This window comes from Podarcis liolepis, assembly GCF_965112155.1.
Source record: "Podarcis liolepis genome assembly, chromosome: 1".
NCBI classification, from domain to species: Eukaryota; Metazoa; Chordata; class Lepidosauria; order Squamata; family Lacertidae; genus Podarcis; species Podarcis liolepis.
Genome location: NC_139554.1, coordinates 84,471,047 through 84,496,549, shown reverse-complemented (window position 1 = coordinate 84,496,549; position 25,503 = coordinate 84,471,047). Strand labels below are relative to the sequence as shown.

General features: G+C 45.2%; 1 protein-coding gene across 3 annotated transcripts; it reads right to left on the bottom strand.

Moving 5' to 3' along the window:
• Positions 1–25,503, bottom strand: STK11IP (serine/threonine kinase 11 interacting protein). 3 transcript variants are annotated; one of them, XM_083512688.1, is made up of 25 exons: positions 25,349–25,503; positions 24,675–24,738; positions 22,892–23,094; positions 17,254–17,328; positions 16,686–16,781; positions 16,125–16,232; positions 15,762–15,833; positions 14,658–14,787; positions 14,403–14,506; positions 13,422–13,511; positions 12,575–12,616; positions 12,069–12,239; positions 10,883–10,964; positions 10,455–10,793; positions 8,425–8,615; positions 6,687–6,797; positions 5,874–6,039; positions 4,690–5,121; positions 3,204–3,316; positions 2,963–3,060; positions 2,347–2,525; positions 1,793–1,877; positions 1,516–1,601; positions 1,180–1,409; positions 1–887 (listed from the first exon to the last, which is right to left on the bottom strand). In XM_083512688.1, the coding sequence occupies exons 2-25, from the start codon at positions 24,736–24,738 to the stop codon at positions 747–749; spliced, it is 3,408 nt and encodes a 1,135-aa protein (XP_083368814.1). In that variant the 5' UTR covers positions 25,349–25,503; the 3' UTR covers positions 1–746. The 3 variants fall into 3 exon arrangements, with proteins under 3 accessions (XP_083368814.1, XP_083368815.1, XP_083368816.1); XM_083512689.1 differs by lacking the exon at positions 25,349–25,503 and adding an exon at positions 25,158–25,338; XM_083512690.1 differs by lacking the exon at positions 25,349–25,503 and adding an exon at positions 25,032–25,056.

Here is a 25,503-nt window from a genome sequence, read left to right as displayed (position 1 = left end):
GAAGTTAAAAATCATTTTATTATTAAACACCAAAAAATAAAAGTTTCACAGTTAAAATTGTCCCAGGGAAGACAGTAGCTTGCAGTGTGTCATACCCTGAGTGCCCAAATATCTCCACATCCACAAAGTGTAGAAGAGAGTTCGCATATCCTTGTGCCCATAGCTAAGGCAACCCTTAGGAATGTTCGACCAGCACAGGGACAGATTTGCAGCATATGCACCTGGCCAGTCTGGAAAGTGAGGCCTACACAGTTAAGCAAAGAAGGTCAGACAATTTCCCAAGATCCGCAGTGAGAGTGCCAGGCCGCTACCTGGATCAGAACTGTCCAGTTTTGTGTAGAATCCAGGAGAGTTAGGATCTCCAGTAGCTGCTACCCAAGAGAAAGTGACGAGTGCACATGGAACTGCTGTGGAAAGCTTAGTCCTGGCTTTGGGGCCACCCTGAAGCTTCTTCCAGTCTAACAGGAAGTAATATGTGGTCAGACTGCGGCTGGCTCACCTCTTGGCCCTGCAGGAAGTGACCTACACAGCCACCAAGAGGTCTTGCAAATGGCCAGGATCCTGTACTGTCAAAACAGAAGACAGATGCAAGCTTTCCAGTTACAGTTCCCAGATGCCGCTGCGATTTGCAACAGCCGCGAAGTTCAAAATGGTGTCATTCACCACATTCTAGGAAGTGGCTCAAAAAAGAACTTGTCCTTCCAATCCGACAGGGACAGAAACATATTAGTCAGAGCTTTTTTGGTTCAGTCCAACACCTCAAGAACAGTCTTCTGGAGAGCAATGGAGAACATCTCTTCCCAGGGCACACGCAGCCATTCTACCAGATCAGCCAGCAAGTCTGGACATTCTGTTCGCAAATGCCAAGTGCTCTCCACCTTCAGGACCTGCAGAGGAAGAAGGCGCAGTTCAGATGATCAGGGAATGGGCATACCCAGCAGTAAGCCCCTGGACTGAATTCTGCTTGCTAGGTCTGAGTTACACCTCTTGACCAAGCAGAATTGCCCTTCCTTACTCAGACCAGAGATGGTCACCTGCTTTTGCAAGGAACCAGTAGATTTAGCTACGAGCAAGAGAGCAGTCCTGCAATAATGCTCACCTTTCCAAAGGAAGCATTTACCCCCTTCCATACAAGCATTTTAGTATCCCGGAAAGAAGTGCTGATGCTGTGACCTGTACCTCATCGTAAAGTTGCAGCTTCATGTCACAAGGGGAGAAACGGTAAAGTATAACACCACAGATGCTGCTGATTGGTTCACTCCCTTTCAGCCGGGAGCACTTCTTTGCCTGCTTCTCAGCGCCAGTGTCTGAGGCAGCAGAGGGTGGGATGTTTTGCCACTGGTGATCTTCTTCCACTAGGAATATATGTTTATGGGTGCTGAGAACAGTCACAGGAAAGGCAGAAGCCCCTGGGGAAAAAGAGGTTGGACAGTCGGCTTATGCAACAGAATTATATCAAGCCACACAAGGGTCTTGTTGAGGCTGAAAATGACTCCAGGAACAGCACATCCATACCTTGAATGAGGTATGCCAACAGGTAGAAGAAGGGTCTGGCCAAGCCACGTGCAGCTTCTTTTGCTAGGTCCTTTTCAATCAATGGCCTACAACACAGACACAACATGACTGAGGCAAGTCCTCCACCAAATTCACTTTCCGTTGTTGCTCCTATCCTAGCCAACCACTATTCCTCGCCTGCATAACTTACAACTTCCCACTTTGTGTCCTTGTCACGACAGCACCACCTGTAGGCTAAAACCTCATTTACACTGTACTATGGCAATAGGCATCTTACCACAATGGATGCTGCGGATTCATTTCCTCCACAGTAACGTCTGGGATTTTCCTCCTGATTTTGGCCGGCAATTCCTCTTTGAGATCTGGAGAGGATATTGAGGGAAGTTATGATGCAATTGTGATACTTGGGCGGTTTCAAGGTAAATTTCCAGGTAAAAGATCTAAGCCAGCAAGGGCCAATTCTCAAGACTAAATTTTGCTGCGTCAGAGAAGAGAGCCCTCCTTCACATAGGGCTTGGGTGGGTGGGTGGGAAACCAAAGCTCACACAGCAGCAAGCAGGGAGGAGTCAAGTAGCTAGAGTTGGCTCCCTAAGACCATCTGAGCAAAGGCTACAAGGCAGTTAAGCCAAACCAAAAATAAGAGGAATTCTATTGTACCACACTGCATTAGCCTCTAGTCAACAGGCTTAGCAGAACTGCACTGACCACAGCACTTGTTTGGGATTGTCACACAAGCCACCATTATTCTGGTTACTTTTATTCCCTGTCAGCACAGAGGCAAGATCAGGGAAGCTTGCACAAATGCACACACAGCCCCATACACCCTCTTACATGTCAGGCACTGGAGAAATCTTCTGCAGTGACTCTGGTTGCGAAGCAGCAGGTTATAGGAGGCGCAGGGATTCGCAAACTCCATATGCAAGCTTTGATGGCACAGCCCCACCTCCAGGCAAGACAGGTCAGACAGGCAGTGACTGTCCCCTTTCTTCAGCCAAGCAGACGGCTGTCCCCTGGTGCAGAAGAACCAAATGTGTCAAGTCAATGCAAGGTAGGGCCCACCTTACCCAGCAAGCTCAAGGAGGGTTGTTTTTTTGGCAGAGACAAACACCAAGAAGGGATAAGAGTTTTCTCAGTCAGGAGCACAGAGCTCAGGAGAGGAGCACATGTTTTGTGTGAACGAATATCCCAGGTTAAATCCCAGGAATCTCTAGCTAAAGGTTTTCAGGAAGCAGGTGATGGGGGAAGCCCTCTGCCGGGGACCTCAAACACCTATTTACTAGTTAGGGTAGTAGACAATGCCGGGTAACATAGGTTGAAGGCGTTATATGATTTTAATAGAGGTCTTTCTTTATTCGGGAAGGTTCTCTTTGCTCTAGCCATATCAAGTGGATGTCAAGACAGGAAACGGAACACAAATGAGAACTGCTCCAAGAATAGCCCTTCTCACCTAATCCGTCCTGTAATCTCCAGCACGTGGAAATGGGTGTCTGAAGCCACCAGGAGGGCCAAGAATTCCCCAGGTCGGCCATTCTTCACAACAGCCACCTAGAACAAAAATGGCAGAAGGCAGGGTCTTATGAGCCTCAGGAAAAAACACCAACCTACATGACTGTCAATGCCTAAGTTAAATCCAGATGTGTTCCCACCCACCTTAAATGGTCAGTATTGTGGAGAGCTGCCTTTCTTACCTTCAGAAAGCACTTGAACTCCTCTGCCCTGTCAAAGACCTCCATGTCCAAATAAAGCTTGAGCCGATGATCCACAGAGGAGAAGTCCTGCATGTCCATAGTACTGTGGGTGGCTGAGGGAGCAACAGAGTTTTTAAAAAGAAGAAAAAGTGGGGTTGAGCAGTCAACGGCAGCATTTTAACTTTGCAGCCAGGTAGTCATGGGTGCCTGTATCAAACTAGAGCTATTACTGCATCCAGACTGGGTTTATTTCAGTTACAAGGCCATACCTGAATTGGTCACAGAGTTTAGAATCCATCAAAATAGAGATTGTTAGGCCCACCTCTTTTGAAGGCAAGCCTCCCTCTGCTAGAGTATGCTTATCATCTGACTAGGTCCCAAGCTAGATAGATCAATGGAAATGTGGACCACATTCCGAAGGTTGCTAATGGGCTTCAAAGTACCAGATCTATGCAGAATTCCCCTTCTGTGCCATGTAGCTTTCCCAGAATATATGTCCACTCACCCAGATAATATTATCTAATAGAAGTTGAAGTAGGGAAAAGGCACAGATTAGAACCAGGGTGGGAAACCTGTGCTGTTGGGAGCACAACCTCTGACCATTGGCCATACTGAGATATGATATCCAAATATCGAACGGGCTGTCACATGGAAGATGGAGCAAGCTTGTTTTCTCCAGCGCTGGAGGGGATGGATTCAAGTTACAATAAAGGAGATTCTAACTAAAGAAGAACAGTAGAACTAAAGAAGAACTAACTAAACTAACTAAAGAAGACTAACTAAAGAAGAACAGTGGAACAGACTGCTATGAGAGGTGGTGGACTCTCCTTCCTTGGAGGTTTATAAGCAGAGGTTGGATGGCCCTCTGTCAAGGATGCTTTAGTTGAGATTCCTGCATTGCAGGGGGTTGGACTAGATGACCCTAGGGACCCCTTCCAACTCTATGACAGGTAACTTCAGGGTCACAGATGCTCCTACGCAGAGATGGGAGTAAGCTGGCAACAATGGAGGTTGTTGGTAACACCCCCCTAAAGAGCTCCATCCCCAGCCACTCCACTTAGGCAGGCCTGAATTAAAGCAATCTGCCTGCTGTCGCCTTACTTTGGCACTACCAATCTAAATGCAGCCACCACCAAACCTTTAGCAGACATTTACACAGACATTAGCAAGTCACCGCCTCTTGGCTGCATTCAAAATTGCAGCTGAAAACGAAACAATTCAAATAAATAGCCACATAGTGCTCTTAACAATCAGCAGATGGAGCTCCTGCTTCACTTCTGCAGGAAAAAAAACACAATTCTATTTATAGGAATACCAGCCTGGGCAGTGGCAGGAGTTAAGGCAGTTTCAAAGATATTAACTAAGGTTAATACTGAGTCTTAGGGCAGAGGATGACATTTCTTTTAGTATACCCCCTCTAACTGTGCAGAATTCAGCGCTCCCCTTGACCTTGCAGACCCACCCCTACCAGGTTGCCAGCACTCACGGGGACTCAGATTCCAGTGTTCCTCCTGCTCCATGCTCAGGGAGAGCTGGGGAGGGGTGGGCCCACGGGAAGGGCCATACTGATAGCTCCCCAACAGGCCCCCGCCATTGGTATCCGTTTGGCTGAGGAAGGAGTAGCGGCCCCTGGAGCTCAAGCCACTCTTGCTGCCACTGCCGTCCGCCCCTTCCGAACTGCGGGAGCTAGAATGGGCAGCGCTGCCTTGGTCACTGCTTAGCTCTTGGATCCGGGGACTGGAGCCGGTTCCCGTTTCAGAGGTAGTCTCTTCGCCAGTGTAGAACTTTCCCGACTCGGCCTCCTGCTGGCTTTCCCCAGGAAGCAATGGAGTGCTGGAACGCCCCTCGCAGGGCAGGATGACCACATGGTCGCTGGAGCAGCTGGGGCAGATGGTGGGCTCACTGAGAGCAGTGGCACCTGAAGAGGAAGAAGAACAACATAGCAGAACCTCGTCTGGCAGCCACAGTCCTAGTTGCAAACTAATCAAGCACCAGGCTCTACTCTTGGGGACCCAAAGTCTAACATGTGAGTCCCGTGCCGTCCTGCCTTCTCCTTAAGGGAGTTTCCATGTACATCCCTTGATGCTCTGGTTTTGCTGGCTAATTATGCAGCAAAGCACTGTATTCATCTCTCATAATCAACCTTAAAAAAATTAAGAAAAGCAAAAGTTGAATACTATGTCAATGCACTCCCCCACCCCAAAGGAATTCATCCAAATAGCTAAGACAATGACTTATGATTAAATAACACAACACTCTCACAAAGATGGAAAGCTAATCAGAAAAAAATATCAATATAATTCATAGCATTATAGAGAAATTAACAGCTGGGCAGCAAAAGTCCTACCATAGAAACATGCAGATGTAGCAGAGGACTAAACAGATCTAGGAAGAAGGCAAAGTAGCTGCAGTAGCCAATTTACTCATTCAAAGGCTCCAAATCCCCTAGACACAGGTTCACAAAGTGATGTGACGACTAAGTCCCAAAGAGAGCCCAGCCTACTAATCCATTTTAGATCTCTCTTCTTCAAGGGAGAACAAATCAGATTATAAGTGGTCAACCACAGTGTTTTCACATTCCAATGAGTGCTTTGAACTTATAGGGCTTTAGCACAACCCAGTAGGTATGACCCCCATTTTGCAAATAGGGATAACCTGTTCATCCCATACCTTGTTCAGAGAAAGCTGAAGTGTCTATAGTGGAGCCTGGATTCTGCCGTCCAAATGACAAGAATCCAACAAATTCCTGTTTGCATTTTAGACACTGGAGCTTTGAACTTCCCTCGGCCTTCTTCTGGTTTTCCTCCAGGGTGGGTCCCAGCAGCCGGAGCAAGTCCTTTAAAAAAAGGAAAAAGCAAGAAGTGGGCAGAACAGCTGCAGAAGAATGCGAGGGCAGCTGAGATACCACTGCCTCCCTTTACACCAGAGTGAATATCACAACTAGTACCTTTCTTAGCCTTGGGCAGAGAGGGTGGGAGGCCAGGAACACCGGAGGAAGCACTGCACTTCTCTCCAAGCTGACTAGCAACTGATTTAGGACAGATAAGGTGAAATACAAAATTTATAGAATTTGTTGCCACAAGATGCGGTGGCTCAGATAACTTTAAAAGGGGATTAGACCTTTCGTCCCTGAATTTGTCCAACTCAAGTGGCTATTAATCTTGGCAGCATTTTGAAACTCAAGGTTTGGAAGCCGAATGTCACAGAATGCCAGTACCTGGGGAGCAGGAAATGATCATCAACTTCCATGCCCTGCATTTGGGTTTCCCACACTCATCTAGTGGCGACTGAGGGAAACAGAATGGTAGACTAGATGGGACCATTGACCTGTTCAGACAGGGCTGCTCTTGTGTCCTTAGGAGTCAAGCTGGCCCCACCTCAGAGACAACATCCCCCCTCTAAATTTGGGAAGCTAAGGTTCTGCAGGGGCACCCTCCCCTTCCACTCCAATCTGAGCTGTGTACCAAGCACCTCCTCACCTACCTGCACACACCGCTCAGGGTGGTCATCCAACACTACGTATTGGCGCTTCCGGCGGTCCTTGCGGATGTAGCTGAAGTGCAGTGTGAGAACAGGAAACACCCGCTCCAGGTCCTGCCAGGAAGAGGGAGGTTTCTGGTCAGAACAAACTTCCCCAATGAAAAGAAACCTGCCCTGCTCACACTCTCTTCACAGGCACACTGCAATGGAGACCGCTTTGCCCAGTCCCTTTAACTTGGACCAACCGGCAACTGCAGCCACTTGCTGATCCTAGCACAGGTTGTGTGTCTCTGCATTAGGAGTTCCTCGAAAACCTCTCTGGCAAGGTAACCCAATAATTTGCACCCCCCTGTTCTGTTAGCCATTGGGGTGGGGGGGAGAGAGACAAGGAAGAGCTACAGAGGACACTGAACTGCTCACCTGCTACTATTTATTTTATTTTATTTTATTTGTATTTTAATCAACTTGTTTTATTATTGGTTGTTAGCCACCCTGAGCCCAGTCTTGGCTGGGGAGGGCAGGGTATAAATAAAAAATTATTATTATTATTATTATTAGTAGTAGTAGTAGTAGTAGTAGTCGTCGTCGTCATGACTATGATCTACCTCCACAATTGGGAGGCAGAAATGCTTCGGAATACCAGTTGATGGAAACCACAGGAGAGGAGAGAGATCTTATGCTCCTCTTCTGCTCACTAGTTTCCCACAGGCCTCTGGTTGGTCACTGTGAGAAAAGGACGCTGAACTACATGGGCCATGGGCCTGAACCAGCAGGCTGTTCTTATGTTCTGAGATTTCAGCAAACATCGCCCACATATTTCCAAGCTCATCTTCACACCTAGAATGACTAGCAACTTGTTTGCTCCAGATGGGGAGGAGGAAGGTTTATCAAGACCCTGACTTCTGCAACCAATGTCAGACTATGCTTGCATGGCTGAAACCAATTATGGAATGTAAAACAGCTGTAGTGAAGTGAATATAAGGAACCCACTATACCCCAGAATGCCTCCTTTGAAGAAACTGACAGAGCAGACCCCAAATACACAGTGGGGTGGGAGACATGGCTAGAGCCCACCACAAGGCTCTCCTGGATATTTATATCCCAGTGCAATGCCCAGTGAATAGGGTGGTTTTCTCCTCTCAGTGAGATTAGCTACATATTGGGCAAAAGAGAACTTTCTCCTCCACGTACTGTTGAGGTGCCCTCTCTACATACACTACCAGGTATTGGTGCTCCGATTTCTGTATCATCAGAAGGCAACCAAGCAGGCTCAAGCTACCACAAAACCTTGGATGCTTAAAAACAAGGCTGACACTGTCGTTCATTAAGTTGTTGGGAAATAAGAAGAAAACTGAACAGAAACTGTGCAAAATGGTGCCAGCACCAGCTACCACTCACCCAGTGGTAATGTGATCATGTGCTTTGTAGTAGCAGTAGTAGTGGATTTGAAGCAGAAAGTATGGACTAGAGTAAGCAACTCTGTTTCAGGGGAAAAAAATAATCTACTGTACTACGTTTCCTTTTGACAAGAATTCTCACTTACTTGGTAGATCTGCCCAGCCTAATCTACACCGTATGTCCCACCCAAAATAATCTAATATACCTGTGCACTGCCGGAAGGAAAGCTCATTGGAAAGAGCCAGCCAATACTTGCACACAATCATTAGACAATGCTATACTGGAGTTCATGGTGGTCAGTTTACTGGAAACCCTGTCCCCCACAAAAGCAACTGGAACTCACCATCCTTCTCCACTGCATCTCTGAGGTTTCTATTTTCCGAAGGCTTTTCAGCTCCAGTTTGCGCAAAACCTTGCCTTTTCTCAGCTCCACCTCCATTATGTGTCGGGAAGTGATCCGCAAAAAGATCCAGTCTGGTTCTGGGTCACAACCATCTTCTATCTGGCTTACCAGCACAGGCTGATAGAGCTCCACTGCAAAAATAAATGAGAACATTAGTCTCTACCTATTTCAGCATCCAGAGTCCCAGGAACAATGAAAGTCTGCAAATCCCCACATATTCAAAGACTCCCTATGGAAACTGCAGGGTTGCAAAGCCCACTGAAAGCAAGAGACAAGTTATGGCAATGCTTTAACTAAAGCAGGTATGAAATTAAGGGCACCGCATGATGCAAGCAAAGTAATTTTCTTGGAAGAATCTTGTCACATAATGCAGTCTGCCCTAGGGCTGGAACTGGGACATCATATACCTAGCTTGAAATCCTGGGTCCGTGGGCTTTCACATGCCCATCATTCTCAGCCAATGATACCTCTCAGTCCAGGAGGACTTAATGTCACTCTGAACTCCTTTTGAAAAAGGAATGCTATGTGTCTTACTGTCAGGCACACAGAGGGAGCCAGGATTCCCAATTTCTGTATGGTATGACGAGATTTGTCAACACTGAACAGGAAGTATTCCCCTTATGAAAGATCACAGATATGGCATCTGGTTGGTATTCAGTGGCAGAAAGTAAACACAGAGTTGTATTAACAAGCACCCCAATTCAAGGTGTTATTTCTCGGCAGCGGTGGGTGGATGGGTGGGGAGATTCAGCCTCACAGAGAAAGAAAGGGTTTGCACCATAAAAGTTACCCAGAAGATAAATAAAGGTCAAGCCCAAGCAATTTGGGATCTCCTTTTTCCATCAGTAACATGCCAAGGGCTTGCTAGCTTAGAATGGCATTACCTTTTTGCACTTTCTAGGAAGAAGAATCCTTTACTTAAATTGGGGTGGGGAAACTTGTGGCCCTCCAGATATTGTTGGCCTCCAGCACCCATCAGCCTCAGCCAGCATGGTCAACAGTCAGTTGGAGGCCAACAGCATCTGCAAGGTCACATGTTCCCCACTGTTGATATGAACAAAGTGTACTTGTCAATGTGTATCCACACCACAAATACAGTACCACAATACCCAGATTTTAAGGCAAGACAAACTTGCATGTTTTCTGGTCATTCAATTGGTTTTTAATTTTAGGTTTTTTGGCAACATTACAAATTCTGCCACCACAGATTAGGGTTGTAACAGAAGCTAGGACTGAGCACATTTAGTATTGATTAAGGGGGCCCAGGCAGGGCCTCTGCACATTGAGACAGATTTATTTTATTTTATTTATTTATTTATGGACGGACGGACTCTGCATGAAACATTATCATGCACTGTGCTCTACTCACACCTATGCAGAGTCCAAGGCCATTCAGTAAGCTGCATATGAACAGGTTCTAGAATGGGGGAGGCCAACTTCCGTCCCATAGGCCTAATTAGGCCCAGCAGGTCTCCCCATAAGACAGTTTTATTGAAGCCACTGTCCTATATTATGTCAGATATGGGGCAGGTAAAGACACAAAAGGGGCTTGTAGGCAATGGACAGGTGAATGGCTCCTCCTACCTATCCAATTTGGCCCACAGGCAGTGGGGGAGATCAAGATCTGGCCCACATTGGCCAGCTCCAATTCTCCTTCCCTGTACTGGAGGGTTCACTGAGTCCCCTGTTCCAACAGGAAAAGGACTACATGTGGGCATATTCGCAGCTTAAGGCCTTGCAGAACGAAATGCTTTAGCCAGGGATAGAATGCAGGCAAAGACACAGGCAAAGGCTATAAGGCATGACAGAAGTCAGACAGGAGGGGAAAAAGAAAATATAAATACTATAGATGTCTTTCACCGTGGTGGCATCTTTTGAGATTTCAGCACTAACCGTATGCCAGCCCAAATGCCCACTGCCTCTCACCTTCCTATGGAAGTGGACAGTGATCTAAGAGCAGAAGCATTTACCTTCTGGTTTTTCTTCCTGGCGTTTATCTTCTTTAACTGGCATCTTCTCAGCTTCCACTACTGCCTGGGGGCCTTCTGCCAGGATTTCAGGCATAGGCAGCTCGGGTTCCTTTTCCTCTGTGGCCTCAGGAACTTTTTGCTCCTCCACGGAGTTCTTGCATTGTTGGGAAGCCTCGCCTGAGCTGCCCAGATATTCTACTGTGGGGCTGCCAGAAGGGGTGATGGTTGCTGCCTGTCCATCTGCTTCCAGGTGTCGCCTGTACTGGAGCCAGCGGGTACCAAAGCGATCCCGGAAACTGTCCATGCGCTCCATCTCTGCCTGGTGCTGCCGAACTATACCTGTGAGATGACAGACAGCCCCCCAAGTTTGCAACGGTGTCTTGCACACACCCAGCCCCTGGTCATAGCCCCATTGCCGTGTGCCTCACCTGCCGAGACGGGCAGGCTTCTGTACTCATGTTCAGTATCGCTGGGCTCTGAAATGCTGGCCCTGCGCACTTTCACTTGCCCCTGAAGGAGAGATAAGCTGTTAAGTTTAGGCTGGAAATGGCTCTCTCACATTCCTTAATGGTAGCATTACAATACCTTAATATTATCATTAATTGCTTCACACCTTTGGAAAGAAGGCTTTTTTAGAAGTGTCTAATTAAATGTGTTTTTGCTGAAAACCTTAAAGTGTTTTCTTGGCAACTATCCCCCCATTTCCACCACCTTTCAAACAACGCCAAAAAAGAGAGCTTGGGATGCTGCACAAAGTTACTAGATCAGCGTTTCTCAAACTTGAGTCTTCAGCTATTGTTGGACTACAACTCCCATCATCTCTGACCACTGGGTGCTGCTAGCTTGTGATGATGTGAGTTGTAGGAGTTGTAGTCTAACAACAGATGGAAACTGAAGTTTGAGGAGCACTGTAGATGGATATTTGAGATGATCTTCCATGCTGGACTGGTTCAGACAAGGGTGAAGGATGGGGAGCCTGCAGTTCTCCAAATGTTGGAATCAGCCCCTGTCTGTATGGCCAATGGTCCGTGATGATAGCTGTAGGAGTCCAACAGCATGTATAGGGCTACAGGTTTCCTCATCCCTGTGCTAAAATATAGTTTATTGTTACAAGGATGAACCTAGCCTCCCTCTGCAAGCTGCTGCACTACCTCCTCCTCTGGCATGGTCATGAGTTCCATTTTGGATCAATAATGCTGCATCATCTAAACCTGGACAATCCACGTTTAATCTAAACTATAGCCAGTGGAAACAAGCCAACCACAAACCATGGTTAATGAAGCTGGCTTGTTTTCAATAGTCATAGTTAAGGTTATCCATAGTTTAGGGAATGAATGACACACTGAACTGCAGTTAATCTAAGAATGGAAGCAGAAGCTTATTACCTTTGTGTGGCTGCACTGGAAGAGGAGTGGGAGGGCATTCAAACCCTAGGCTAGCCTCATTCTCATAATGGTAAACCACATCCAAAGCATTGCTATTGTTTATGTTCCTGCAACTCCTCCTGAACAAGTTAATGTGAGTGATCACATGGTACACAAACCACCAGTAGATGAACAGTCTCCTCTCTCCTCTCCTCCCACAATTCCTGAACACTCCAAGCAGCAAGAACACCTTATTTCTCTTCCGAGGGGGTAATAGGGGTGGTCTGCTCTCTGCAGGGGACTGGCTGTCACTTTGGTCTGCAGCACATGAACTTTCCAGGGCACTGCGGTCTGTCGGGGCTCTCTCTGAGACTGAGGTGCAGAGTGATTGGACAGCAGCCTGATCCAGCTTTGAGAGGTGCTGAAAGAGACAGAATGAACCCAAGAGAAATAAGAAAGGCAGGTTTGAAGACCTCTCTCTTCTTTCACCCTCTACCCTCCTCTTTGAGAAGTGGCTAGCCTGTGCTGTTTCAGTAGCCTTAAATGACGATACATCCTTCAGGAGAGAGGCTTCTGGATAAGCAATAGCATCTGAGCCAACAATACCATTATTGGCTTCCCATTATTCTGAAGGATCAAGATATTCTAGATCACACAGAGGATGAGACAGTTTCCAGCAGCAAGAAGTTCTGCACCCCACCCCCTCTTCATTCCACCACAACACCTAGAAAAGTAATACTTGTATACCCTACTCACCCTCAGGTCAAAAGCAGACAATGGCTCTTCATCAAGAAGGAACTGGTATTAGAACAAAACATGGCAGTTAAGACACCAATAACCCCATTTCCTAGTCACTCACATAACCAAGAAATCAGAAAAGCCCTTTCCTACAAATGGACATGCCATAGCAAAGGAGCCACATAAAATACAGATATAGCTAGATGGTTGGCTATACAAAATACCTTCAAAGAATTACAATTAAACAATGGAAAGAGTTAAAAACTGTCCTTCAACACAAATAAAACATATGAACGAATGGGCTTTCTTTACCAGGCATTAAACAGGTTAGTCAGATGGTAGATCTTATTCTAATTGCCCCAGCTAAAAAAATTCCCATGTTTGCTGCAGATGGACATGGAATTCTCAGGCTCATTCCAGGTATCTTTACCAATAGAGCGTGTGAAGTCAGGAACAGAAAACTGAGCTTCTGGGCTCAGCAAATTGCTAAATCAACATTACCCCTAGTTGGAGAGCAGGAGATGTCTTCTCTTTGTACAACAGGCCCAAGTGATTGACACCTCTTATGCTGCCTCCCTGTGGTGGAAATGCAAGTCCTGCATCCTTTTATATGGGACTGAGTAGCCAGAGTAGCCAACAAGGATTTCTGGAGCTACAGACCCCAACTTCAGTTCACAGATGGAGAAGAACATTTTGGCAAAAAGTGGGGAGCAACCTTTTTTGGTACACAGTTTACTTACTAGTGTGTAAACACACACAGGGTTTGCTTCCCATACAAAAGTATTTAAATAGAGTAGACCACAGGAAAGTGCCTTCCATGCTATGCAATCTTTACATCTGAGCTGGGATGACCACATATACTCACACTGCTGGAGATAGCTCTAGGAGACAAGTGACTTATGGTAGCAGGCCGGTGGTTCTGATGGAACCCTAAAGGATTCCCCTCCAGGTGTAGCTGTGAGGAGTGGGGTGGGGGGGAAAGAACAGGTATGTTTCATTTAACAAAACAACACTACTAATTGCCAGAACTTTGTCTACCTCACTATGGATGTAGCCAGGATTTAAGGGGGCAGAACCTCAGTTAGTTAAGTATTTATTATTTATTTACTTGATGGGGGGCAGCTGCCCCCAGGCTATGCCCATGTACCTCACTGCCTTTTCCCTGAACTCTTGCTAGGAAAATTTGAATTCTACTTTCCAGCTTCCTTCAAGGAGTTCCTTGACCTCTTTTATCTTATAAAACAACCCTATGGAGGTAGGTGAAGCCAAGAGATGGGAAATGGCCTGAGATTGCTTAGCCCTGAAGAGTTCACTAGAATTTGTACTCAAGTTTTCTTAGTCCTGTACCCTAACCATTATACCACATGGGTATTCAGAACAATTTCCTCCCTACAAGATAGGGAATCCATTGTAAGTTGGAGAGATATGTTAGGAGTGTCAAAGGCATCTACTGTCTACTACCCTTAAATAACAAGGCCTCCTTCCTCAAACAAAATACAGTCTTATAATGTTGTGTTACTCAAATGCCCAAACCACTAAACAGACACTAATAAACTGACCACCAATCAGAACCAGTGAAGTGCAGTAGTTATAGCGTTGGGGGAGGCCTGAGACACCAGGATCCAAATCCCCCCTAAGCCAATAAAATTTTTGCAAAATAATAATAATAATAAGCCATGAAGCTCATTGAATGACTTTGGGCCAGTCACCCACAGTCAGCCTAGCCTACCTCACAATGCTCTGAGGATGAAATGGGGAAGGGGAGAAACACGTGCATTGCCTTGAGTTCCTTGGTGGAAAGTTAGGGTATAAATGCAATAAATAACCAATCAGGTTGATTGCTCACTCTTCTCAGGTTGTGCAGCAATGACAGTGGTGCCAAGGCAGTGTGTTCCAGCAGCAGGTTATAGGCAATGTCCAAATGCTGAAGGCTGGGAAGCTTTTCCACACCTATGGAAAAGGAAGTAGAGTAATGTCGGAAGAGAATCCTTCTCCCCAATACTGCGCCACCCTGTGGGCCTCCTTTCTTCAGTCTGGTACAATGCGGCATGACCTAGTTTCTAGGCTACCCCTCATATCAGCAGCTCTACAACAGTCTTACCATTAATGCTATCAAGCTGGTTGTACCGCAGGATCAAGGTCACCAGTTTAGCCTGGCTGTGTAGCCCAAGTTCAGGCATCTTGGGCAAGAGGTTATAAGCCACATTTAAATATTCCAGCTCTGTCAGCACCTGTAAAGAAAACAAGGCAGTTCTCCACATTGCTCATCCATGTTCACATCCTCCCTGCTACACTGAACAACCTTCAAAGTGAACCCCCAGCCCCGAGAACATATTGTTAACGTAAGGTACACATGGCAGATCAAAAGAGCAGAACCCAACACACTCAGGCTCATGACAGCACAAAGATTAGAGTTCTTGGCAGAGGGCTTCTTTCACTTAAAACTGTTCAGGAAATCTGCCATGGCTGCACATGATCTCAACTCTGCTCTTGCTCAGACAGCCACATGTGGCACTTGGGGGGTAGGAGAGGCAGCAGCATCACAGTAGGAGGAGGAAGCCAGCACCCAAGGAGGACTGGCAGTTCTCCCAACACAGACACAGCTACCCATTTGAGAAGCACTTGCTGTTAATTGCTAATTTAGTTTGTATACCATTTGCATTTTTATGCTGAAGCCGCCTTCAGTTTCTAGTGGGAAGGCAGGATCCAGACTTCAACAAAATCAATCATGGAAAGAACACTTGGGAACTAGAAGGCATCTATTCCAGCCCTGGCAGAGGGGAAGGCTCTGCCACATAAACAGCCCCTGAAAGACTAATAGTATGAAAAAAGCAAAAGAAAAAAGCCAGGGGTGGTGGAATGAGTGCACAGGGTCCAAGATTTCTACTGTAAGAAGAATTATATAGTATAAATAAAGCACCCTCACATTTAACTATACAACACACTGGAAGGTGAAGTCTCCTCTCAGGCTCACAAGAATGTTTGACTTCAAGGTGGGGGGGGTGCTACTCAAGTATGTGGTTTTGTTAAACACAAAGTAGGAAATCCCCCTTCCCCTTTCTACCACATCCACAGTTCTCCAATATATGTTACCAAGGCTTGAAAAGAGTCAACCCAGCAATGAAGGAAGAAGAAAGGATGTAGTTGCTAACTGCTCATAATGGATTTCAAAAGAGTGGTATTGAGCCTTCTGCCAGATACTTACTGTCAGGTAGCGCTCACAGTCCTGGATGAGATTATGACTGAGATCCAGAGCTTTCAGGGCATTCAACAATTGCTTATCAGAAACAAGAAAGAAGGGATAAGAGGTTAGTGATGGCAACTGAGTCAACCCCATAGAGCAAGCAGCCTCAAGACTAGGTGGCCAGTTATGGCACAGCCATCCAAAAGCCCAAGTCCTACCTGACCTACTCAGAAGGTCTAACACTAACAAGAGGACTGTGAGAATGAGAAACCCAAGCTGCCAGAAAACAATTGTACAATTACCCTCTGTCTCAGTATTCCATTAAGTAAAATGCCATTCTCATCACCTACTACATCTCCCCCAATTCTCAGTTCTCCAGCATACCAGTGAATCATCCAAGGCTACAATGGAGTTATAGCTGAAGTTGACAGTCTGTAGTTCTAGCCATGGAAGGGCAGAACTGAGGTCCCCTCCACATGCAGAGATGATCTCCTGCAGGATAAAACACAAGTTGACAAGGAAGAAGGAGCTGTCTTTGCATCTTGCCTACCATCTTGTGAACAAGGTCTGGAGCAAGGTCTAGAATAGCAGTTTGAGCTACAGCAACTAACAGATGTGTAAGTCCCCCTCAATGCTGTGAACAGCTTCACAAGCTAATTCCTGCACATAAAACAAAGGCTCAAGAGCAAGCCAGCTGGCAACTCTACCTGGCTAGCATACTCCACAGGAAATTTTGAGGTACTAGTTTTAGTTAAATCACTCCTGACCTGAGATTTAACACAGCATATAGTTTTCAGTGGTAGAGGGGACATAAAAATCTTTGGGAGCACATTCATGCAACTGAGCAGCATGCACAGTGTGAATCTGTGACAGCCTCTCTTGAAAACAGCTCTAGCACCTTCCCTCCTGAAGTAGAAAGCAATCAAGTTAGGCATCTTCACTCACCTTCAGAGAGTTCACACATTTGGAACAGGTTAAAGCCTCCAACTGAGAATAGACACACCGCAGGCCCCGCAGATAGTGCAAAGGAACACACTTCAGCTAAGGCAAGGGAGAAAGCCGGGAGTCAGGAGATGAGAAAAGAAGAGGGCAAAGCACATAAAAAGTCACATAGGCCTAAGGGCTCTTCTACAGAAAAGGGCACACATACTTTTAGGCCCTCATTATTTTCCCCTTGAGACAGTATCCCGTGCATTCCTTTCCTTAACCAAAGACTTCCCTCGCCTCCATGTAACAGCATGGCTAAATTCAGTCTTGATTCCTATAAAGGCCATTTCTCCAAATCAAATATTTTGATTCTGAATTTAGAAAGTCTTACTTTAGTCCAAAGTGCAGGAAAATAAAATTGCTTGGCTACCGTGAGAAACTATGGAACTCCCACTCTAGTCCCACCCACCATTCTGTGCATGCTATGGACAGCACAGCTTCTCACCCCAAGTAGCCACCAGAAATAGACCAAGCTACCATCTAGCCCCTATTCCAGAGGCTCCTCACCTCAGCATCTGGGACTCACCTCTAAACGTCGCAAAGACTTGAAGGGGAAAATCTTCACATCAATTGGCAGGGCATAATCAGGAACATGAACAAGCTAAAGCAGAAGGAGTGGGGGAGAGTGATAATGAAGAAAGGAGTCACCCACTAGCAACAGGAGTCACCTCTACAAGTCCATTGCCCCACCCCACAGTATGGTAAAAGGTAAAGGACCCCTGGACAGTAAGTCCAGTCAAAGGCGACTATTGGGTGCAGCACTCATCTCGCTTTTCAGGCCAAGGGAGCCAGCATTTGTCCACAGACAGCTTTCCGAGTCATGTAGCCAGCATGACTAAACCGCTTCTGGTGCAACGTAACACCGTGACAGAAACCAGAGCGCACAGAAACACTTTACCTTCCTGTTGCAGTGGTACCTGTTTATCTACTTGCACTAGTATGCTTTCAAACTGCTAGGTTGGCAGAAGCTGGGACAGAGCAACGGGAGCTCACCCCGTCCTGCGGATTGGAACCGCCAACCTTCCAATCAACAAGCCCAAGAGGCTCAGTGGTTTAGACCACAGCGCCACCCGTGTCCCTGCAGTATGGAGCACCCATCCCACACCCCAAGATTCATGATGCCCAATCCACAACTTCAGAATATAACATCTCTGAAGTTAATCCCCATGCTCTACAAAAGTGGCAAATGAAGCTGTGAACAGGCACCAGGGTAACATGTTCTATTATATACATAACTTTGCACCCAACACAAAAAACTACCAAAGTTCAGATACTGAGTAGCCACAGCCTGACAGCATGCCACATGCAATTTAAGGGCATGAGAAAGCAAGTCTTGTAAGGAGATTGCTTTTGTCTTAGAGATTAGGCTATCTCACAGAGAACAGTGCTTAGGAAAGCAATAGAACATAAACCAGACTAGTTCTATACTTTCGTGACACTCTAGATCGGTGATAGCTAAATGTGGTGCCCATCAGATGTTGTAGCATAACCAATCTTGATACCCTCCAGATATGATAGAGTACAACTCCTGTCACCCTTGACAACCACAGACCATGCTGGCTGGAGCTAATGGGGGCTGTTATCCACAGCATCTGCAGGACACTATATTGGCTGCTGGTGCTCTAGATTCACACTTATTCAAACCATAGACACCAACTCTCAAACGACAAGCCTTGGATATCTGAAGCTCAGGAACAATGGTTTTAAGGAGCATTGTGTTTTATGTTTAGATTTATACCCCGCCTTTTATTAATTATTTCTTTATTTCCTTTATATACTAAAGAAGTATATCCAGGGAGACAAGAAAGAAGTGGAAAGTTAGCATTCATCTACATTTCCTCCTGGATTCTCCAAACAGAAAAGTGCACCTAGCAGAAGATGTGTGCTAACAACTATTCCCCAACACACACCAGCACAAAGCCCTCCCCATGCCCTCCCTACTCCTTGTTGCAGGGCTTTGCTTGCTAGCAATTGCTGCTTCAGAAGGAGTTCCAGGAGTGGTGTCCCAGAAGCTTGATGGATGCACCTGTCTCTTCCTACTGCCACCCACAATTCAGTTAACCGAATTTAACAGGAGGATCAGAATCATCCTGGCAACAGTGCAATATAATAGATGAAGTGTCTGACTTGGAACAGGGAGGCCTAGTTTTGAGTCCCTGCTGAGCTATGTGGCTCACTAAGGGCCAAACTGGACTATATGCCAGAGAGCTGCAATCAGATGGTACATCTCTTAAAACTTTTTGTTAAAAACAACTGTAGAAGATTGGGACCTCAGTGCTGAGGGAATAGGGTAACCTTTCCCAATTAAAATTTCCTCCAAAAGTCATTATTTGCCTATTAGAATCAAACAGAAGCAAGGTGGGTGGGTATCTCCCAGCAGCTGCTTTGTACAAAAAGAAAAAAAATCAAGACAACAGATGTGATCATGGATCTCTAATGTCTCTGCATAACTATCACCCAGAGTGGATGTAACAATAAAATGGGGGTAAGGAACCATATGTTGCGCTCTGAGCTCCCTGAAGGAAAAGGATTGAAAAAATAAAACACACAATCTTATCAGCATGGTCAGAGTAAATGACAACTGATTCTCCCACATGGTCTCGCCAACAGCAATCTCCCTGTTCCTCATCCTGCCCCAAAGTAACCCGCTACTATTCCCTTCACTGTAGAAGCACTATTATTAAACCAAATGCAACTGCAATCTAATCCAATATAACAGTGAAATTCAAGAATTGGTATCAGCTAAGGATGTGGGCCTTTTGCCCAGATTGCTAACCAAAGCCCACATTAAAAATAGAACAAAGCAGGCTATTGCACTAGTAGATCACATCATAGTAGCATGTGCGAAGATAGTGAGAATCTAACCAGCAACAACAGCCACAAGGCAGAAACTAGAGAGGTTCAAAGTCACTCTGAAGTCAAACAAATGACAGTGCATGCTGTGCAAGGAACAAAGTGAAGCAGAAAACCAACTTTAAATACTAAGTTGATTTAAAGTTTCTCAACACAAAGGGCCCTATGGGTCACACATAAGGATGGACCTATACAGCATAATAATCAAAATATGCTATCTGGCAGTGTTGGGTAATTACAAACGTCAGAGTTTACACTAGATTAGGGAGGAGGAAAAGGCATGCAGATCAGATACTGTAGTGATGATAGGCTGTCACGAGGGCTTCAGATACAAATAACAGATCTGTGGTTGTATCCAGTGCATAGGGCTACGTAAGTCTCCCATCACTGCAAGGATTTTCACTTGCACAACAGGACCCCTCCTTTCCCAATATGCAGCCCATACCTCTGTTCTGAGGCTTTCCCCTATCCTCTGGAGCGGATGTGGCGAGGGGGGAAGAGTCCTGTTGTGCAAGTGGAAATCCTGGCACTGACAAGGTGTGTTCGTTGGATACTGCCCATGGCTCCCAATGGCAATTCTGTATCTGACAGACATCACTGACCCTTCTTGTTGGCTTGAGTAACATCCTACCAACAAGCACAAATCTAAGACCCTGCTCAATACATACAGGCTTCATGTGTCCTCACAGAGCATCTGTTGGGAATGAGACTGCACCAGCAGCTTCCATGTAGATGCTTTAAAGAACTCTCATATCCCTTTTCATTTAAAAGGTTAATCTGAAACTCGGATTTTCCAAACTTCAACACAAAATATCCATTCGGGTGAAGAGATTTAATTTATTGCACTAACTCATGCAAACACCAGAGGCCCGCAGCATAGATAACGAAAGTGGCAAGCACATTTCAATCCGTATCTGTGTGTCATTGCTGCTCTGGCTAAAAACCTCATGACCAGCAGAGCAAACATACCCAATGGAAACAACCTGAACAATGACCCGAGAGATAAAACCCAATATACACAACTCACCTTGAAGGGTAAAAGTCACAAACTAATGAAGTTGGTTATTAAGTGATACAAATCTTATTTCACAGGAAGATTCTACACAGCACCAAACAGATTCTTATTAGCATCTATCATTGACACAAATCTGACTCTACCACATCCTTTGCCCTTCTTTCCTGCTGCAGGTATCACTTGTTAACTATTACATTATGCGTTTTTTAAATAATATTTATGACATTTCAATGATCTATTTTAATTATGTTTCATTTTGATGTATATTTATATATTTTGATGTTTTGTACACAATTGATTTTTGTGATTCTTAGATGTTATACCTTATATACATTGTTTAGAGAGAGATTTAATTTTATGTTACTTACGATGTGAAATTGATGATTAGGAGGAGGAATATATGCAATTTGTATTGTATTTCTTACATAGATTCCTTTCTGTAGGGATTTATAAACTGCTTAGATAATTCTGTAAATTAACTAAATAAAATAAATATATATATATAAACTGGTGTGCATACTGAGTGATTATATAGAAAAGTTAGTACTATCTCTCTCTCTCTCTCTCTCTCTCTCTCTCTCTCTCTCTCACACACACACACACACACACACAAAGAGAGAGCACTACACTGAAGGGATGTAGGTGGTACCAAGTTTGGTTGAACTGTTTTCAGACTTCCTGCCTCCTTCCAAGTCTTTGCCCTTCAGAGTGCCACATATTCTATCAGTGAACAAGGAGTATACAAAGGTTTTGTCCTTTCTCTCTGCTCTGCCACTAACCCCTGTGAATAAGGAGAAAGGAGGGGAACAGGAATATCCTAGACTGCACCATCAGAATAAATCTACAAGTTCAGGAAATGGATACAAATATTCCTACTTAAATAATTGATGCAAACAGACCTGAAATTTGTAATGCAGATCAGCTGAAGACTTCCTGTCTCCACGCTTTAACTTCAGTTTATCAGCTAGATTACTTTTCATATTGCCTTACCTCTACCACTACGTATCTCCTCAGTTATTTTAAGACTAAATTACTGAGCATTCTTGAACAGCAACCACAGTTCATCCCAACTCCATCAATCTGTTTTTTGTCTGCTTGAACAGACGGCACAAATATACGTTTACAGCCAAGAGGAAGCTAGTTCCTTTTCCAATCTTCCACCACCCCCTCAGCCTTATGCCAGTCAGTCCTGGCTCATTCTGCTGTTGCCTACACCCTAATCTCCAGACAAAAAGTAGAGAACACTCAAAGACATTATGTGATTTTAAAAAAATGGGAATATCAGCATCTTCCATACTTTTTGTTCTGGTTGGTTAAACAAACTCATCTGGAGGCAATATATAATATTTTTTTTATCAGAGCTGTCCTGAATCATGCAAAACTTATTAAGCACACCGTCAGACACAAAATGCTGGAGGACACTGAAAGTATGTGCTGCTTCTGTACCAAATCACATGGCTGTCTGTATCCTAAAGAGGTAAGAATGCCAATTTAGTAAGGAACTAAGCCGTAACTCAACTGGGTTTGGCATCAATTGAGAAAAAGCAAGTTTCCCAATTAAGGCAGACTGACCAAGGAGTCATGTAAAACATTAACAGCATTGGGGGTTCAGCAGAGTAGTAGGGAGGGGCCATAGGTCAGCAGTCAAACTAATGTGTTGCATGTACAGTGGTACCTCGGGTTAAGAACTTAATTCGTTCTGGAGGTCCGTTCTTAACCTGAAACTGTTCTTAACCTGAGGTACCACTTTGGCTAATGGGGCCTCCCGCTGCTGCCGTGCTGCCATCGCACAATTTCTGTCCTCATCCTGAAGCAAAGTTCTTAACCCAAGGTACTATTTCTGGGTTAGATGAGTCTGTAACATGAAGTGTCTGTAACCTGAAGCGTCTGTAACCCGAGGTACCACTGTACTAAGGTGCAGGTGTGATCCTGGGCATCTCCACTTAAAAGCATCTGAGACACCATGCTTTCTGGAGCTCTTGGGGAGCTGGTGCCAGTCAATACTGGGCTACATGGACCAATGGTCCAACTCAGGCCAAGGACAGTGCATTTTAAAAAATAATGCCTTATAATCATATTTAATTAATTTATTTTTATTTCTAATACTTTTCTGCTACCTTTCAGAGTAAGTCCTCCCAATGTGACTGATGAAATAAAATACAACTAAAATAATTTTCAAAACTATCATCTGTATAAAAAAGTGAGAAATATAGCTACATCAACACCAGTATCCTCACTGCAAGATAAGGCAAGAAGCATAGACCCACTGCTCACAGACTCCTACTTTGGCACGTACCTTCAGAGAGAGTGTCTTTTGCAAGACATCAAAGAGAAACTGGGCTTGAAGGATGGCAGATGTTTCAGCAGGGTGTGACGAGAGTGCAATGAAGCCATGGTTCTGGTTTCGTGGTAATAGGTGCTGCTCAAAGATCTGTGTGAGAATCTGCAGTGTGGAGGTGAATAAGGTCAAGGTGCTAGTACCATCCAGAATCAAGTGTCCTGAAGAAAAAGAATAATTAGCATTAATAAATCCATATGTACTCCCTACCATCACAAACCACACAAAGAAAGGTTCATAAGAACATAAGAGCCCTGCTAAATCAGACCAAAGGCCGATGTAATCCAGAGTCCTATTTTCTATAGTGGTCAATGAGACACCTACAGGAAGACTACAATGACTGGAATTTAGAGGTCTGCCTGTATGTGGCAGCAAATTCTGTAGTTTAACCATGTGAAGCAATACCTTGTTGATGCAGCCCTGAGTCTTCCACTGTTCAGTTTACCTGGATGACCCCGAGTTCCAGTATTACAAGAGAGGCAAATGTCTGTCTACACCAAGCATAATTTTGTACATCTCTATTGTGTCCGCCCCAACTTGCCTTTTTTTTCTAAACTAAAAAGCCCCAAATGTTATAACCTTTCCTCATAGGCAATTTGCTCCAGCCCCCTTATTCTACGTGTGCCACCATAACTCCACAGCCTTGTCACACCTACTGAATGTGAATGAAGTACTACACGTTACAGTATAGGTATTTCTGATGCAGCAGTCTTAGTTCTGTGCTCATCGCATAATCTTTAAGTACTGGACATTCTTGACTTTCCTGAACCATCACTATCTCCCACACAGACAGAAAATTCCAGTTCAGTGGAACAATATGAAGGGCTTCCTAGACTACTCTCCTAGGCTACTCCACCCACGCCTCAATGACTTGCAAATCTCTGAATAATAAAATCTCTGAACAATAAAAAGAAAGGACATCAATAAAGAGCTGGTTCCTAGATTGGAATTACAACCAACTTCCTTTACTTGGACAAGAGTCTTAGGACAGGCTGGAACCCTGCCCTACTAGAGTAATAACCTTATAACCAACCACAAGAATGGAAGCATGATTTCTCTGAAGAACTTCCCTCAGTGAATACAGGTTGAAGAACATCCAGCATTTATCCAAATAAAAGTGGCAACATCAATCACCATTTTGCATGTTACATTTTCACTGCATACACATGCTGTGTTTTATGCACACATGTTTAAGATACTAACATGGTGCTTTACTGCGTATGTTAAAAATATTAGCACATGCCAATGAATGCCCCCCATTTAACCTGATATATGCAACAGGAAGTTGGATTAGCTGCATTACCCACCATAAGCATGCACTGTGAGTAAATTGATGCAGACAAACAAGATGTGAAATGGCTCTTAGGCATTACTGAATAATGTCTGTTAATAAAACTGTGGCATATTGTTTTGTAGTCCTTAAAAAAGATAACAATGTCTACTGCAGTTCATCCCATGTAGTTCCTATATTCAGTCATTACCACCAACTCTGGCCTCAAAGCCAAAGTCACACCCACACTGTACATTTAAACCATATGGCTTTCTCCAAAGAATCCTGGGAACCATAGCTGGAAATTCTAGCTCTGTGAGGTGTAAACTACGGTTCCAAAGATTCTTTGCAGGAAAGTCATGTGCTTTATGGTGTAGCTGTGACCCCAATGTATGGCCATTATATTACCACCTAGAACAAAGCCAAGAGCACACTTTAATGTGGAGGTGCTTCAAAGCACCAGAACCTCACCAGACTCTTGCAGTAAATGGGCTAAGCTCTGGAGCATTATTTCCTTTGGTGTGCCAGGAGCCATCTGCAAACAAAAAGGTGAGAATCATCACTTGGGAACCCAAGAGCCCGTATCACAGTTACAAGTATCTCAAAACAAGGTGCTGTAAATAACTCACTAGTTCACCAGCCAGCCAGAATTCCTGCTCAAAAAAGTGTCTGAGCCCACTGGGCATAGAGATTTTTACACTAACCTCCCAGGACTGTGATTTTTTAGAGCCACAAGTTCTCGGGCCAACCTAGTGCGGACACCAAGACCCTCGCAAAGTCAGCAGCTACGGTGCTCGCACACAGGCACGTGACAGTGACAGGAATTACCCTTATTTCAGAAAGAGGCAGCCCTTATTCCACACGACGCCGCCGACGCCGCCCCGCCTCAGACGGTCCCGGGGCCTTCGCGGAAGCCCACCGGAGAGAGGAGAGGCGGCGGGGGGGATGACCTACCCCAAGCTGGTCTCCAAACCCCAGAGACTACTCTATGGGGCAGGACAAAGCAAGCAGCGGGCACATGATACAGGGGAGCGGCTGCCTGGAAGGAAGGCAGTAACCATAGCAACGCCCACGCAGCCTCTCGTACCAGACAACCCCCCCACCCACCCACCCGCGCGTGCACACACACACACACACTCCCTTACCTGGAATGCCGACGGCCGGTTTCTTACACAGCGTCCCGACCATAGACGCAAGACAAGCTCCCGAATCTTTTACTCACTTCCGCGTCACCATAGAGTATTTAAAGACATACGAGCTAGAGCGTCCTCGGCTGGCTTAATAAGCGAGCCGGTGCCGC

Bases quoted from the DNA above. Each gene is read 5' to 3' on its own strand.
- STK11IP (XM_083512688.1), bottom strand. From the start codon at position 24,738: ATGGCTCCTGGCACACCAAAGGAAATAATGCTCCAGAGCTTAGCCCAT. The intron at 17,329-22,891 runs GTACGTGCCAAA...CTTCTGCTTTAG, and splicing joins AAAAGACACTCTCTCTGAAG to CTTGTTCATGTTCCTGATTA. The intron at 12,240-12,574 runs GTGAGTAGGGTA...TGTCTCTTTCAG, and splicing joins TGTCTGCTTTTGACCTGAGG to CACCTCTCAAAGCTGGATCA.